This window comes from Poecilia latipinna, unplaced genomic scaffold (assembly GCF_001443285.1).
Source record: "Poecilia latipinna isolate Pla-1442-1.1 unplaced genomic scaffold, P_latipinna-1.0 Scaffold7, whole genome shotgun sequence".
In the NCBI taxonomy this organism is placed as follows: Eukaryota; Metazoa; Chordata; class Actinopteri; order Cyprinodontiformes; family Poeciliidae; genus Poecilia; species Poecilia latipinna.
The window spans coordinates 259,598-277,348 of record NW_015112623.1 but is presented as its reverse complement, the minus strand read 5'-3'; the positions used below and the strand labels follow the sequence as shown (position 1 = coordinate 277,348).

At 38.5% G+C, this 17,751-nt stretch overlaps 1 protein-coding gene across 1 annotated transcript in view; it reads right to left on the bottom strand.

The window, feature by feature from the left end:
- The window catches only part of gabrg3 (gamma-aminobutyric acid type A receptor subunit gamma3), a 44,704-nt gene that overhangs the window by 17,034 nt on the left and 9,919 nt on the right, over positions 1-17,751 (bottom strand). The window contains exons 4-5 of the mRNA XM_015020323.1: positions 10,136-10,203; positions 369-589 (exon numbers count right to left, since the gene is read on the bottom strand). Of these exons, the coding sequence (XP_014875809.1) occupies positions 369-589; positions 10,136-10,203 (289 nt within the window). The remainder of the gene's footprint in view (positions 1-368; positions 590-10,135; positions 10,204-17,751) is intronic.

Below are 17,751 nucleotides of genomic sequence, written 5' to 3'. Positions count from 1 at the left end.
CACAGCCCGTCAAATGAAATCCATTAAAGCGTCACCTGATGATATCTGAGGACGGCAGCTCAGATGCTTTCAGTCCTATCTGACGATTTGACATAAACAACGGCTTGAGCATCAAAACAGACCGGCGTCAAGCTTTCCCCAATACGACTCAAAGCTTTACCTGCTGCCAAAGGAGCTCGAATCACTCATCAATCCGAATCTGCCCGTCCATCTCCACAAAAATTGTGATAAATTATTAAATGTTCAGAAATGCTTTATAAGCACTAAAGTTCAGTTTCAGACTCAAGAGTTTGATTTCACCAATCATTTTCTTTCTGTATAACACAGCAATACTTTTTTTTTTTTTCCGGCCAGATTACTGTCATTACCTTAAGGTGTAAAGTATTTTTCCGTCGTTCCATATCCTGAGCAGCTGGTTCGGCATTGTGATCCAATGGGAGTCTGCGGTCTTGGAGTTTCTAAAGATGGTGTCCGGCAGCCAAATGAGTCCAACCATGTTGCTGTTCAAGGTCAGTATTTTCATTGTGCTGTTGTATCTGAGGCGGCTGTCTGTCCACGTCTGGGCGAAGATGATGTCAATTTGGTACTCCTGTCAAAAAAAGAAGCGGAAAGGAGCACATAAAAATCTTCCATTGAAAAACTTCTTAAATGCTTTGTCTTAGCGACACAGAACACAAGCTACCTTCCAATTATAGTATTGTGTGTTTGAGAAATATTTCTCTATGCGATCCATCAATCTCAGCTTTGACTGGTCGAAGTGTTTATCATTTTCCTTGTTGGTTGCTCTTTCTGTCAGCTCATTCGTTTCTATGCTAAGTGTAGCCTCTCCAGGTCTAGGGATCTTTTAAGTCCCGGTTTGTTTTTTTGCTTTTGCTGACAGAAATGAAAAAGGTTGAACAAAAGAGAAAATAAAATGTGAGAAACACGCCACAATTAATCATTCATGCTAGATTTGTCTCTTAGCCCAGGAGATTGTAAAAAGAGTGCATGACTTATGATTGATGTGACCCAGAGCCTTGCAAAGGTATTCATAACTCTTCAACTTAGTTTTTTTTTTTTTTTTACAACAACAAACTTCAATGTACTTTGCTGGAATTGTATTTGACAGATCAACACAAAATAGTGGGTAAGAAAACAATAAATAATTTGAGAAGCATGGTGTTTGTAATCAGACCTCAGAGTTAAAAGTTTCTGGAAATATGATTTCACTGTAAGGCCTTTCAGGTAATTCTTTGCTGACTTTGTTCAGCTGGAGACAGAAAATGTTGCCTGTTTTTTTTTTTTTCAAAACTCAGTCAGATTGGATGGAGCAACCAAGTGATTGCTAATTTTTTGTGCCAACATATGAATATGTTCTATTCTGAACAACTCCATTGTAGCTCCGGCTGTATGATCTTTGTCCTGCTAGATAAAAATAAATAAATAAATAAATAAATAAATAAATAAATAAATAATAATAATAATAATAATAATAATAATAATAATAATAATAATAATAATAATAATTTCTGCCCAAGTGTTTTGCACTGTCCATCAAGTTTTCATCCAGGATAGTATTTAGATCCATCAATCTTCATATCGACTTTCACCAACTTCCCCATCCCCAAGAGGAGTGTCTGCCATCGCCATGCTTCATCTGATAAGGGTTTCTTTAAGGTAATCATTTTTTTTTCTTAAATAAAAAACAGGGTGAAGAAGAGATTAAAAAAAAGATAGAAACAAGTTGTAAACACAGCAGAAATACCACAACTTGCTAGCTGCTAGCTAATTTGGTATGCTAATGATACCAAAATTAGCATCTTCTCCGTAGCTTTCAGCCTAAAACAAAACATTTTTTCACTCTTTTGGAGGCATTTGATCATTTAAAAAATCTAAGAAATTATTTTTTTTGTCTTAAGAATATAATCTGTAAAAATGATGAGGAAACATGACTTTGAACATTTTACACTGAGCAGATATTCTTAGCTTGCTGTGTCGTTACATCCCTAGTAAATATACATTTGTGCATTCACCCATATTTTCATAACTTTAAACACGATTTAACTTCATTGGGATTCGAAAACATGGATGGGAATCCTGTAGGTCATGGCATGTTACTGGGCTAAGTGGAGCTAAGTGGAGCAGCTGCTAGCCGTGGCAGAAAAACACCCGACGCAGCCTTAGCAACAGTTGAGTAGCTTGGGTCATTTCTGGCAACAATTCACAGAAGGATGTACAGCATAATTAAAATAATGATGTCTTCCTCTCTCCTTCCTGCCCACACATTTGAATTCAGCTGCCACCGCCTGAAATGTTTTGACCTTATGCACAGTAGCTGGAATGGCTCACCAATTAGAATAAAGTCTACATTCACTGAGCCCGGCGTGTGGGTCATGACCTTTAATTGTTTCGCACTTAGGGGGGGAAAAAAATGTAAGAATTTTATGGCTGTGAAATAAAAGTGTTGCAGATAAACTCATTTAAAAATAATTTGAGGTGACTGTATCGACTCTGACAAGTAAATCTTATCTAAGGCATTTGTTGTTGTTTTTTTTGCAAAGCTGCGTAATTAATTTCACATTAGAAGGTGTTTTCATTATGAAGCATTATGATCCTTTACTGCCCTTCCTTGTGCTGATTCTAGTCTGTATAGGAGGCATTGCTGTAAATAATTTCAACTGTTCACTTTCAATTATTATGGAGAATGTTTCTGTAAAGTCTGCTGATGTAGAGGTTCTGCTAAACCGAAAGATCCTCCTGTGGAAAACAAAAGGATACATGATTTAAAGAAAACGACTGATTTATGCTAACAAAAGGAGGGATTTGACCCAAATAATAGAGACATGGATTAAATTGGTCAAAACAACAAATGTAGAGTTCTACACAATAGCCATAGATTCGTACATTTCGCACATCTGAGCTACAAATAATCTGATACTGTAAATTCACAGGCATGTTATTGTTAAACTCGTTCTCAGACACACTTCAAAATGGAATATATGTAAACATCAGTCTAACCTAAATTCAAGCAAGTGTGAGGATTTGTGCAGCGTCCAGTTCGTGTTTGTAAGTCAGCTGGTCACAATGCCAAACAACACCAACAGTGGCTAACACAGCAAGAAAACTATATCTGTGTATTTTCAGCACTGGGACAATGTGTTAGGCTTACATTATCTATGTTTTCTAAAACATTAGCAATTTTCTGGTATTGGTTTCGTGTAGCACAAAAGTTGGATGTCATTTGGAGCATTGGGTTGTTATTGTAACTATTTTGACTACCTTCGAAAAGCAAAGCTACTGTTAAACATTAAACAACACACACAAGGTTCACATCAAACAAATATTAATATCAGATACCCAGAGATTTTAAATGATCACTGACATTGATTGTGGGGGAAAAGCTACTAAAACCAATTTGACCAAATATGTGAAACACCCTCTTTGATAAATTATGTAATAACTGTGATTAATCAAGTTTTGATTAAATTCCACCAGTAAAGCACCAGCCCTAATTACTTTCACACCTCTAAAGTCAGGAAATCATTTAAATAGAACCTGTGGGACAACACGAAGTAGGCTAAAATATCTCAAAATGATCAAAAGAAATTCAAGCAGTAAAGTAATTTGCATCTGCCAGTCTTAAACAGATTACAAAACCACTTCTAAAGCTTTAGGACTCCACAGCGAGAGCCGTTATCTACAACTAGAGAAAACATGGAGCAGTGGAGAGCCTCCCATGAGTGATCTACCAAAAATACTTCTAGAGCACAGCAACGACTCAACCAGGGGGCCACAAATAAAAACATCATCTAAAGCACAGCAGGCCTCACTTAGCTCAGAGTCAGACTTCATAATTCAATAATAGGAAAGAGACAATGGGGAAAAAATGGGAGAATCACAAGGAAAAAACCCCCCGCTAGTAATCAAACAGGACTCAAAATCTTGCCTCACGTTTGCTATAAAACATCCTGATGACCCCCCAAGATCACCAAGGTGTTTTATAGCAAGAGCACAACCTGGAGCTGTTTGGATAAAAACTCTCTAATGAGGCTGGAAAGAACTAATTATGCAAATAGGTGGACCATATACCATATAAAAGACTTATGGACTGTTATTGAAAGTGATTGATGACAGTTGCTGTTGCTAAGGGTGACAAAAGTAGTTACAGGTTTGTGGGGTCATTACATTTTAACACAGGGTTTTCTCCCTCTGAATAAATTAAATTACAATTATAAAAAAACAACTTTTTGTATTTACTCTATTCAATGTGAAAATTTGATTAGTGATTTGAAACATTGAAGTGATCAGTTACGAGCTCTATGCAGACAGCAGACATCAATCGATTGTCCGATTCCAGTTTTTTTTGTCATGACATCTTACAAACAGTAAGCAGGTATAAAAAGTTGTTAAAATCTGAGTCAACTCCTGTTGCAATGAACTGGACGGTCAAAGTAACTGCTCTCAGTCTGATTTGACCTACTGAAGATTTTTTGTTGTTCTTCCATAAGTTCTAGGTTTGAACGTCTAATAGTGCTGTATTTACATCTATTTGTCAAACAGCTGACATCAAGGAAGCTTTACCACATCGACTCCTCTCATCCAAATATGTTGGCAAATTTGTTGTAGCATGTTGTAGCAACGTTACGGTCAATCACTCACATCAAATTAAGTTAAAATGGCCACCTGCTTCGCAACAATGCTCTCTATTGACAATCACGACTTTTTAAAGAAGCCTTTATTATAATTTTTCAATCTCTTCTAAAGCTCAACAAAAACATCAAGTCAGACTTTTGTATTGATAAGAAAAGTTTAGGTGTTTAATCGCATACAAAGCACCCGATAGAGACAGTACGTTAAAACCCAATCTGTTGCTTCCTCTTTCACTGCCCCAATTTTCTGTCGATTCTCTACTGACGTAGCTTATAAAAATAACATATCTAAGGTAAAGTATCTAAATCTATCATTTCCTCCTGTCAGTCTGACTGCTAAGTGGAGTCACAGTTAGAAGTTTTAGGCTAATGGGGACATATATCTGCCATTACAGCTGGAATCATGTGACCAGATGGGAGAATCAATCAGGAGAGAAAATCTGCTGCTCATAGCTTCATGTGGACTTTGATGTAAGAAGAATTTTAAGAGTTTTATCCATTGCTTAAATTGAGTAGAAGATGGATAAAAAAAAAACAATGGCTGGAAAATGCAGTCAAGTTGTGGAGCAGTGTGGGGGGGAGACCGTCCAGACGGAGGACGACGCTGCTGGGGGGGCAACTGGAAAACTCAGGGTTTATGAGGCAAACGAGCAGACATGAAATCTGCTGACAGACTAGTCCACTAAAACAAGTAACTCCTTCTTAAGGACATTTCAGATTTAAAGAGAAAAAATACATCACACATCGTCTCACTCTACCCTGGGTCTGACCACGTTTCATCCGCATCGCAACCTCCCCCTTCATGACATAAATGGAGAGTATTGTGTGTTTTCCAGCCACATAATGCTATATTAAAGCACAGTCAAGTAACTCTGTTACCTTCAGTTGATATAAAAATTATTATACGTCATATCTGACTCAAAAGAAATTTGACTTTCCAATTTAATGCCTTGAAATTGGGCCTCTGTCTCTTTAAGAAGCTCCGCCTTCCATTATGCTGTTTACAAACGTTCTCAGGAGCTTTGGACCGAAAAGTAGGGCGTCTGAAGAGCTCAGATGCTCAGTTCCACCAGGTGTTTTCTAATTGCTGCTGGCTAGTCTGAAGGGGTCGAGTGGGGGAGTTGCAGGAGAGGCCTGCTCTGTGACGCAGAAGTTCAGCTGGAGACTGAAGGTCCACGGAGGAGCTTTGAGTAAAACGGCGGTGCTTTGTATGAGCAGACGTTTGGCTCCCTAAAATGGTTGCCAACAGACATGGATGAAAGAAACAAAGCAACAAACAGTCCAGGTTTTAACATAACATTATAACATGATTTAAAAAAAAAGGCAATTTTACATAAAACCTTCATTCATTCCTTGGCGTTCGCCACTTTTCCATGTTTTCTGTATTTGTGGATAATGTCTCTGGCTGTAACAAACCCTTGGAATTAGTTTTTTAACCATCTAGACTGAACACAGGTTATTGACTTTATTTCTAATCTGTTCTTGAATTTCCTTTTAGATATATTTATTTTTCTTTTAACCCACCTCAACTTGCCAGAAAGTGTCTATTTAATTGATTTCCTGATTTTAACTACTGGGCATTGATCAGGAGTTAGAGTGGCTTGTAAAATTGAACCAAAAACTGGTTAATCATGGTTATTTTATGATTTAACAATGGGGATGGGCAGATTTGTTCCCTGTGATAAATGATATCACCTTTCGAAAACTGTTTTTTAGACAAAGCTAGTTTTTAGCTTTGTCTATCAAAATTAACATCTTAAACATCTAAGAAAAAAACAGACACAAATGTTCACACCTGTGATTTGAATATATAGTGGAGACATTCTAGAAAATGTCAGATTACATTTTCATATAATCTCATATATTTATTATCTAAGAACTCAGACAAGTTGTGCACCACAGAGAATCTTTTGTTGGTTTATTTGTAGCTTTTTCAAATTGTTTTGTAAACAATAAATAGAGAAAGTGCAATTTCACATTCTGAAAAATAGACAACAAAAATCAAGGGAATTATTTTTTTAAATCAAATTTAATGTAAAATCTACACTATAAAATAGTTTATTTTGTTGTGTTTTTGTTTCACATGGAGCTCTTTGCCCTGCACCAGGTTCTGTTCTGTAAGTGGGGCAGAGCGTACATCTCCTCTGCAGTGAGCTGCCACACTGATTATGCAGGGAGATGTGGGGACACAGTGCATACTGTATATGTGCCGTCCTTTGGGAAATCTTGTCATGCTCCTTTGCTGAATCCGAGTCTCTCCTTGAGCCCCAAAAGGTTAGAATGTAAGAGAGGATGAGAAGAGGGATTCACATGGTGGGACCAACGGATCGGAGCACTAGAGTTCTGCAAAGGTTGGAAGTGAAGTGCTTAGAAACATGTTTTGGTTTTAAAATAATTGAAGACTGAAACTGGAAGAAAAAGGTAAAATTGTGGAGGATGAACACACAGTAGTCAAATGTTTGGTGAGACCTCATCTGTTTGTAGCCTGTTAACTGTAGCTTTGTGATACGACGATTCACATCTGAAAGGTCAGAGAAATAAAAACAGAACAAACTTCCTGTTTTAGCCGAGTTAAAACAGGAAGCAAGGCAAATCCCCACCCTGTAAGAACGCTATACCTGCTCAACTTTACTTTGTGCAGCATTCAGCTTCTATGCACAGCAAATCTGGAACAAACTTCCAGAAAACTGCAAAACTGCTGAAACCTTTGATCAATATGTTCTTAACATTGACCAACATATTTGATCTATGTTTGCTTAAAGATTTTGATGATGGCATTTGACAAAACGTTGTGTCTAATGTTTGTTTCATAATTCAGGGTTTCGCCCAGTGCATTATCAGCCTGGCGGGCCACCAGGCTTTACTTGTTCCCCCACCAGGCATAGCATTACCTATTTAAGTTTATTTTTAAATGTTTGCATTTAAAAAAATGTAAACAGTTGGACACCAACTTAATGAATTAATCCTTGTAAAATAATTAAGAGAAGACAAGTTGGCAGGGAAAGATCAGAGAATCAGTAAATAGAGTGGTAAGAAGAAAGCTGTTGCTGACATGTCCAGATATTTATTTATGAAATAAAAAAAATAAAACCCTGAATCATTTTCCTTCAACTTCACAATTATACAAGACCTATTGATGGTCTGTCACATAAAATCCCTATAGAATAAATGTAATATTGTGGCTGTGGTGTTATCTCTAAACATGGATACACCTTTATCAACCACTCATACAGGTTTTGATATGAAGTTGTGCAAAAATTTGCCGACACCAACTGCAACAGCCGCCTATGTGGATGCACAGAATGTCGAGTATTTATAGAAAACTATAAGTGACATTAAAAACCATGTTCTTGCAAAACAAAACAAGAGTCTCTCTGTGTATTTGCCCTATGCCATGAAGTTCTGGTGCTTTAATTATTGTTTACAGTTTTACAGCTAACAGTGGGGACATGACGCTTGCTTCCCTCTGACAGGCAATTTATGAGCTCCAGCTTTTGCTCTACAAAACCAGGAAACATCCTACTCAGCTACTTTACAGACAACTTGGAGAAAGTCCCACTTTGTAGAAGAGTGTTACGTTGAGTCTTAATTTTGGATACGAAGAAGTTCCAAATACAGCGAGGAGGGCAGGAAACAAGCAGCAAGCAAGAAGAGCTGAACTGAGAGAAATCTCTTAAAGGGAAAGTACCATGTGTGTCCTAGACACGTGGTGCCATTTTATAGCACAATAAAGTAACTCTGTTACTGTTAGTTGCTATAAAAATTTTATATATCAAATATGACTTAAAAGAAATGTAATTTAATGTCTTGAAATTGGGCTTCTGCTTCTTTAAGAACTCCTCCTCTTTCTGAAACTCCACTTCAGGAAGTCTTCACAACATGGCTCCTCTTTAACGTTTTCACCATCGTTGCACTGAGATGCGCTGTTCTACCAGGTGTTTGCTAATTGCTACTGGCTAGTCTAGAGGAGCTGGGTGAGGGAGTCGCCATGGAGGGCTGCTCTGTGAGGAGGAATCTTAAAAACTGCAACTCTGAGGAGGAGCTGCGCCTCGAAGGAGGGGCAAGGTCCACTCAGGGCGTCTGAATAGTTGCCATTGGAGATTAAAAGATTTCTCAAGCATGTATGAAAAAAAAAATCAAAGCAAAACTCCAGGTATGCATTTGATAAGGGAATAACATTATAACATGACGTAAAGCTCATAATGGTCAATTTGACACAATACTGCCCCTTTAAAACAAAAATAAATTCTAAAAACATACCAAAAATAAGGAATAAAGGAAGTGAGGACACAGGAAGAGCAATGACATCTGACTAGAAATCTGGGGCAAACAAGAGAGCCTGACACTGAGCTGAACAAACATAAGGCTGGATGGGTAGATGGATGGACGGCAGTAATTTATTATGAAAAGTTGCTGCATTTGTCTCTTTAACTGTACCCCTCCAAAGCACTTCAGACAGACTAATAACATTTGCTAATAACCATTACAATTCTCATTTCATTTGGGATTTTTCCTCATACCTGAACATAATAAGTCTCTTATTGAAAGCCCTTTGAATGTGAAAACCATCTACTTCGACTTGTGGTGAATCTGTGCAGAAAGGAATGAATCACCATCTGTTGGCCCATGGAGTCATGACACCCTGAATTATGCGGCGCATTGCAATTAAAAACAGTGCAAGAATGACAACAGAGATTACTGTAAGTGAACTCATGTGCAACAAAGGAGCTTAAAATAGGGCTCAAATTAAAAGGTTGCTCTATGTAGTACTACTAAATATGTTTTAAGCACGCAGGCTCTTTCAGTAATCTACAGGCACGTTAGTGTCGCTGCAAACACTAACTGCTTATAAACCTAATCACACCGCTCATCATAATTTGTAGATGCAAAGCAGACTAGAATATTAGAAATGTAATAGGATTCATAAGGTAAATTATCTTATGAATCCATTTAGTTACACATATCACCAAAATCAACCTCTACATTTTTTCAAAAATAATAATGACAGCTGGTGTAAAACAATATTGTAGTAGACGCACTAAGAAAAGCAGTAACTAACAAAGAAATCCAAAACAGTTTTGAAATATGAAAAGCATGGCAAGTTTCTCAGATTTTATTTTGCAAAATAAAAGAAAATTCCTGCACAATTTGGTGTGGATCATAAAAATCCTAAAATTTTAAGACACAACAGTCAATGTCTGACTTATTCTCTCTCTCATTATTGTGGCATTTAGCAAACAGGAACAATTTTGGTTTGCTCTGATCTAACCCTGTGTATCGATTGCTGAGTTGTATTGTATTGGGATCATAACTACGATTCAGATTTTTGTGAATCTCTCCTGGAGATTAAGATTATTTTATATTGAATGGAAAGCTTTCTTTATTTCTACATGCTGTAAAAATTTTGCTGAAATATATTTGAATAAATGACCAAATTGGCCCACAGCATCCCATTCTTCCATTGAAACCTCCAGCAAACCACAAGCTACTAGTGAAGTTGGACTTACCATGTTGATTGAAGACACCGGTCCGATGCTGTTCACAAATATATCCACATCTATGATAGTCGGTTTCACTGAAGAAGAAGAAGAAAAATAACATATATTTTACTCATCAAATTGCTCATGTTGCTCCACCTGCTTCTATGAATTAAAGTGAAGACTAAAAATGGTTCTGAATTAAAGACACTTTGCTGTTCAGGAGCCTCTGAAGACAGAGTGAAGAGGCCCTCAGGGCGTAATGATCACACATTAGACTTCATCGCAAACTGCTGTGCTGCTGTGATGAAACACCTCCATCAGTGTTCGCTTGAAAGAGACAATTATGCATCGATTATTCCCCAGTGAGTTGAGCCCAGAGCTACACTTTTTTAGTCCTTATCCCATTAAGACCCGACTCTCATTCCAAGTGCTTTCATTTGGCCTTCTTTCTTTAGTTTCCGTCTCTGTGGCAATCAAAGCTGTGCCTTAGTTTTTTTTTTGTTTTATTGTCTTTAAAAGGAGTATTTCAGGGGGGAAAAAACAATACACAAAGAATGGATGCTATTGAGGTGACATTTTCCTATCCTAGCTGCGGATTTCAGTTTTCTACAAGGAAAAAAAGGTCAGAGCAAAGAAAGTCAAAAGGCTTTTGCACAAAGGCGAAAAGGCCCAAGGATTGTGGGACAGAGGTTATTGTGTTTCCCATAAATGTTTAGCAAAAACAACACGATGTTAAACTGGAAGCTTTTGTGATATAGACTGTAAAGAGAGATGCTGCGATTCTGGATGGTATTAATACACTTTGAACTTTTACGCATTTTATCTCTTTACAACTACAAAACGTCAACACGCTAACTAAAAGTATTATGTCATAATTAAGCGTAAAGCAGCTAATAAATGATTTTTCACATTTTTGTTTTCAGATAAAAATCCGACCCTCAAAAGTTTAGAGAAAATCAATGAACGAGCAGCGTCAAGAAGATCAAGAAACACATCAGATCAAGAAACATGTCAGGGTTAAAGTTGCAGCTGGAAAGAGATCCATGTTTACTCTGGAGGGACTTGGATCCAGGTCTACCACAATAAAGAAATACAGCCTCCTAATTTTCATGATTTACCTTCAAAATAAGGTAAAACTTACAGAAAATGGACAAAAACACATGGGGGACGTCACTTGAACAAGGCACATATTTCAGAAAAGCAAACTACATCTAGCAGAACACAGAGTTTAAGAAGCACAGAGACGGTAGATTCTAATGCCAAAGCTTAGGAAACCAAAGTGGCCATCAGCAGAGGTTGGGTGGAGGGCCAGGAGGCCACAGCAGTCCAGAAGGACTCTCAGCTGAGGTGCCTGGTGAGAGAAAGACTGTAACTAGATGAGACAAATGGTCCTTGAATGAATTCAAGAACAGCAGCTGAAAGAGGCCAACCTCAAGCTCGTCACTAGGAAAGGACCACAACACGACAGACAAAGTTGAATGTTGAGGACAATATTGGTTGTGAACTCCACAAATCGTTTGTGGAACAGTGGCAAGAAAGAAAGTCGTAAGAAGTTCAATTTTCAGTACGCCTTAAGATATGTAGATGTGAAAGAAGGTGTTCTGGTCAGACGAGGACACACGGACACGCCAAAACGTGTTCACAAAACGTGTGGGGGTCCGACTTACTGTGATCGCACTGCACTCTTCCCCTCCTTGATCTTTCTGATTCCTGCCCATTGTGGATTGCCGGTGCCCACACCGCAAGTTTGGGGTGCTTGGGGTGCTCCTCCTCCACTTCCTCCTCAATAGTGCGGTTAGATAGAGGGTATGAGCCTCCATGATATGGGGGTTTAACAGGGTAGATCAGAACACACGCCTTTAAGCTCTAACATTAGAATCATTCTGGGATCTTTTACGATAATTCACGTTTGTACACCATGACTGAGTGAGCTCCTGTTTCACGCTCAACAACAGACACTTCAAACAGACTCCTGGCAGGGAAACTCACTGTGTGTAAGCTGTCAGGTAATAATGTCAGCTGCAGAAACAGGATGTGCTTTACCCTGGAGAGCAGCCACCCAGACAAGCAATTAATTGGAGACAATCAACCCTGATAGCTGGTTCTCAACGCAGTGCATCTCCGATCCTCAGCCCATCCCCTCCTCTACTGACCTAAGCTTCCCTCCCAGACAGAAACCATTCAAATGCTGGTGAGACCCAGTGAATGGCTGTTGTTTTCACAGTCATGAAGAGATTTATAAAGTTTTTCATGAAGTCATCTCAACTGCTGCTGAAGCTCCACAAAATACTCTAACAGGTCCAGGCCGCCCTGCAAACCAAGTCAACATAAATAAGTCCTAAATGACTTAATCATAGCCGACGTCTTTTGCTCTGTTGAGGATCTTTCTCATTTACTTCCAACTTTCCATTTACACAAAGTCACTCCTCGGATAAACTGGAGCCATTCTGTTGCGATCCAGCCGCTCATTTACATGTCAACCTCTCATCGGAGTCACACCAGCATTTTTTTGCAACACCAGGTGCAGAGTGAAACTTCCTTAACACCCGCAACGGAGGAGTGAAGTAGGTGAAGTACTCCACAGGTGTGAATAGTGATATATTGACAAAATTTTATACTATTTTATACTATTTCAATTCTGACACAGCATAAATTATTAGTACTGATTGTATGGTAAGTTATAATGGAGTTTGTTCCTACACCACCACTTGGCAGCAGTTCGACTGGCATCTGACAGTTAGTGGTGAGGTGCAATTAACCAGGACTTAATTACAGTACCTGTGTGTGTGTGTGTGTGTGTGTGTGTGTGTGTGTGTGTGTGTGTGTGTGTGTGTGTGTTTACCTGCCTCAGTTCACTGAAACCATCTAAGAATATTGTGCTGTTAATGTTTACTTTATTTCACATTTTTAAAAGAAGATATTATGACCAAGAGACACACCAAGTAGCCAGTGGTCACCAGAATTGAGTGATTTTTTTTTTCTGAACCAGCTCTGACCAGTGACCTTCCTGTCAGAAATTCAAAAATTCACTTATTTTATAAACGTGGTAGCAGTACCAGGCTACACTTACAACACCACTCTTCGGTGTGGATGTTGTTACTGAATAAAAAAGACCAATTTTGCTGTTTCCGGCATCAGAAATGGTTTTAACATGAGACCACAGGAAGCACAAAACGTGTAAGAGGTTCATTAAAAGAAAACTGTTTTCTGCTGAAATGTGTTGGTTGTTTCTAGACTTCAGGGGTGGCGACATTTTGCCCCTTTTTGAAATGTTAGTCACTTACCACCCAACCTTTACAGGTTCCCACCGGATGACAAAATTCAGATGTTGAATTGATGAAGGTGCAAACTGACCAGGAGCTGTCTTCAGCAGATAGTGAGAATGTTGTAAGTTGGAAGCCATTTTGAAATCCCAAAGTCAAGGGAAGAGTTTACATTTTTGAGAGAGTAAACATCAAGACTGCTGTCTAGCCTCATTCGTCACCCAAGTTACTAAGATAAAACGGTCTAAAAAATTTAAATAACACCATTATTGTTTTAAATTGCTAAAACCTCGTTTGACTGTGACTGCTCTCTCTCTCTTTTACAGACACACACACACAACAGGGTGTTTCTTTTGCAAAAAATAATCTTGACCACCTAAAGCTGAAAGCCTTAAAAAGAGAAATTGCAATTAGCTAAAATGGCAAATCTGAAGTTTGCATGAATCAAATCTCCTGGAAGAAGCTCAAGGCAATAAGCAGTGGGAAGCTAGCACTTGGAGAAAGCATCCAGAGGTGAGAAAAAGGAGATCCTGGAATCAAACCTTCTGTAAGATAAATGTGTCATTATGTTGAAAGCTGACAGTGACGCATTAGCTGTTCTCTCTCCAGGCTGACACCAGGAGAGTCTGGTTCTCTGACGAATGGACAGCTGTAAGCCAGGAGGAAGCAAACTGCTCTGTTTGGCACTCAGCTATTTGTGATAAACATGGTCATGTGACCACACAGCTGGACGGTTTGCCGTTTCAGGGTGAAATATAATTAGAAACACCCTTGTCAGAACGGATTACCAGGTTAGCTTTACTCGGTGAGACTGAGATGGAACAAAAAAATAAAAAAATCAATAGCTAAACTAATGAAGCTTTCGCTCCTATATCTCTCACCACTTTACGTTTTCACATTTTGCGAAGACTTAAAATATACAATTGGACTGAAAATTTGCCAGATTTAAGGACTTAAACTGGTTATTTTTACCTCCATGCTGCTAAGCTATCAGGTTCAAACTCATAACCAAGGAACTGGCGCTAAGCTACCGATTTTACTCTGAAACAGATTTGGTGGCAAAAGAAGAAGAAACTTTTTGCTCTCATGTGTTTTTTCCATTATGTATTCTTCTTTAACCACGTTTTTACTTAAATTTTAACTTTTAATAGTAGCCTAATCCCTCACACGTTATCTTGAAGATGATCTAACTGAACATTTATTTCAGATTTACCAGAACTGACTGCCTTTGAAAATTTTGCATTTACGTTTTAATATTTTGTTTGTTTGTTTTATTTTACTTTAGTCAGATATTGTGAATTTTTTAGCTCAGTTTCCCCTGAAAAAAAGTTTCATTCATCTGTATTTCTGGATAAAAATCTAATCTAATCTAATCAATTTACAAACAGAAAAAAGAGAAGACGTTTTACTACAAGACTCAATTAACAAATAAAGAAAAAAAATAAATTCAGAACACTGGGATTAAACAGATTTTTTTTCCCCAATGCTACTTTTCTCTGTGGGATGACAGCGTCATTATTTTATTGGCGGTACTCTGTTATCTTTATCCACTAAAAGAATAAAGGAGTCTTTGTCATGTTTTTTTTTTCCTACCTTCCTACACGACTGCATGAATGTGTCTCTGCTGCTGCCCTTTCCAGTCCACTCATTAATCACATTAGCTCACAGGAACTCTCTGTGACACGGCTTCACGACGGAGACTCGCCACCTATTCTTGGTGGCTATCGGAGCGGCGGCGCGATGACTGATGGCACCGAGACCTCAGCTTCTGCCGTCCCGGTCCGGGCTCAGCAGCAAAAGGAACGCCAAAGGGCTCTGAAATATTCAAAAAGCAGAACAAATCGCCCACCTCAGGCGGTCATCTGTTAGCCGGTAAGCAGACACCAGAGCTGCTTCGAGACGGCTCCTTAATGACCCGAATCAAATAACTGCAACAAAGCTGCAACAACGGGGACTTAACATTCAGGTGGTTGTGTGTTTATCCACTTTACGTTGCGTAGTTTGACCTTCATGAGATCAAAAGACAGATCAACTTAAAGTGAGACATATTATCATCAACTTTTGATGCAGCCAGAATCTGAAAAATCATCAAGATAAGCTGCTGGTTTGTTTCCAACATTTCAAGAAAATTTTTATTTATTTTTTCCCTCACCCTCACGGCTCTGAGCAATTTCGCTGTGTGACAGAGAAGAAAAACCAAATCAATCAGTCATTATGATTCCACTGACAGATGCTGACAGTAACTGGCTTAGTTACTAGGTAACAGTGTGAACAAAAGAGCAGCGCATTGGTTTCCACATGAGCTCTCTGTCTCTTTTATGTCATCTGATTTTGAGTGGTGTGTCGTCGCTTTTAGCAGGTCAAGTCACAGCGCTGCGCACAATGGAGACAAAGTAAAGTTGGTAAATTATAAGATGTCATTCTGATGTTCATCTCTGCACATTTCTCAGTGGAAGTCGCCACACTTACTTCCGCGTATTCACTAACTTGAATCATGATCTCGCTAAAGCTAGCAACCCACCGAGCCACATTTGTCACTTCCGATACACTGATCCCGATATCTTGTTTCTACCATCCTGCTTCACTTCAATCCTTTGTTAGCCTTCAGACTTTGTCCCAAGTAATTTGAAAACGTTTGTTTCTTCGGTCTGACTGTAGATAAGTCAAAGCAGTTGGCTGTTTCCTTGTAGTCGTTGTCCTGATGCATGAGGGTCGACTGACGTCTGCCTCACAGGAGCGTTTAACAGCCGGAGCTTGGAAATAAATCCAGGATCTTGTTATAACGAGAGAACCTTCTCGCTATAGCAAATTGCGAAACTCGATAAAACGAGAAATGTAGGGTTATGACAGGGTGAGTTTTATATCTGGTAAAAGTGAGATAGTTTCTTGTTTTAATGATGTAAAAAAAATGCCCCTCTGATGGATTGCAGCATAAAGAGGCTCTCCTCCTCATAGTGCTGCTTCTAGACAACATCTAAAACCCCAAGAGGTGTTGCTGCTTTTCTGCTGCCACCTTTCTTATTTGAAAGGGAAAATACTTTGGATTTAATGAGAGATAAATCTCTTTTTCTTTATTTCATTGAACGTTTCCTCTTTAGAATGATATACCACTCCTGAATTTATTTCCACGTTCTTGCAGTTAATCATTTCAGTACTTAAATTCTCGAGTCTTTCCTATTTTGCAAAGTACAGTCTTAAAGGAAATGGAGCTGTGTGTCATGTAATGATTCTGTCCCCGGGAAACAGCAAGTCATAGATTAGCAATTATTAGTTCCTAGACCCTCTGATCAACATAAACAGAAAAACATTTAGAAAAATGACTTCAGTTACATTTATTTAATAGTAATTGTTAATACTGGCAGTGACTGTGCCACCAGTGATTTAAAAAAAAAGATGTCTATTTCTTAATCATTATATGTTTCCTTCCATAGTAAACACAATCCAATTAAAGATTAGATTTTTCCTATATTACCCATAAAATATAAAGTTACTGCAAAATGAAAGATACATGTATTCTACGTGTTTTAGAACAATTTACCAGACGACTTGCAAAAAATTAGATTTTACTTACTCTTTTTGTAACTCAAGTATTTTGCGCAAATACAAAAGCACTGCACACGTACAAGGAAGCTCGAATACAACAACAATTATTACTTCGGTGTTCTCAGTTGACCCTGAACTCGTGTCGTATCATCAGCGTAGAAATCCATTCGTATTCGAGCAACGCGGTCGGAACGGCCCTTGTTGTTCAAATGCGAGCTTTAAAAGTCACATTCATTAAAGCAGAAAGGACGAGTTCAGATGACTTTAGGCCGTCTGTCATCAAAAGGCCTATGTAGCAACAAATGGCTCTCTGATTTACTTATCTGCGGCCCGTGGTCGGGGGAATTAAAAAACAAAGGCTAATTGCCCGCGCCGTGTTTCTCATTAGTTCTTTGAAGTCACCCACACAAGTTAATTTTGTCCATTTTGGCCAGGCAATCAGCAATGAATACAAATCTGCAATGCACTAGAGGCTCATAAATTGTGACTGTGTGTGTCCGTGTGTAACATAGTTGCTCCCTAAAGTAGCTCAGTAAAAGGTCATCGTTCCTTTTTTTAATTACAAATAGTCACTACATGACTGGGCAACAATACCTGAACAGTGCTGCTTAGAGTGTGTGCGAGTGTAAATGTTCCCTCAGGCTTAAAATACTGCCACTCGTTTTCTTTCAAGATCCCACCGATTACTGGGGACATGTGTGTGTGTGTGTGGGGGCGGGGTTGAATACGGGTTGGTACACCCTGGAGATCCAGACCATCGCTAAATAACAAGACAAAAAAAAAAAAAAAAAAAAAACTTTTAAAACACCCCAAATATTTTGGTCCCCTCTATAAACT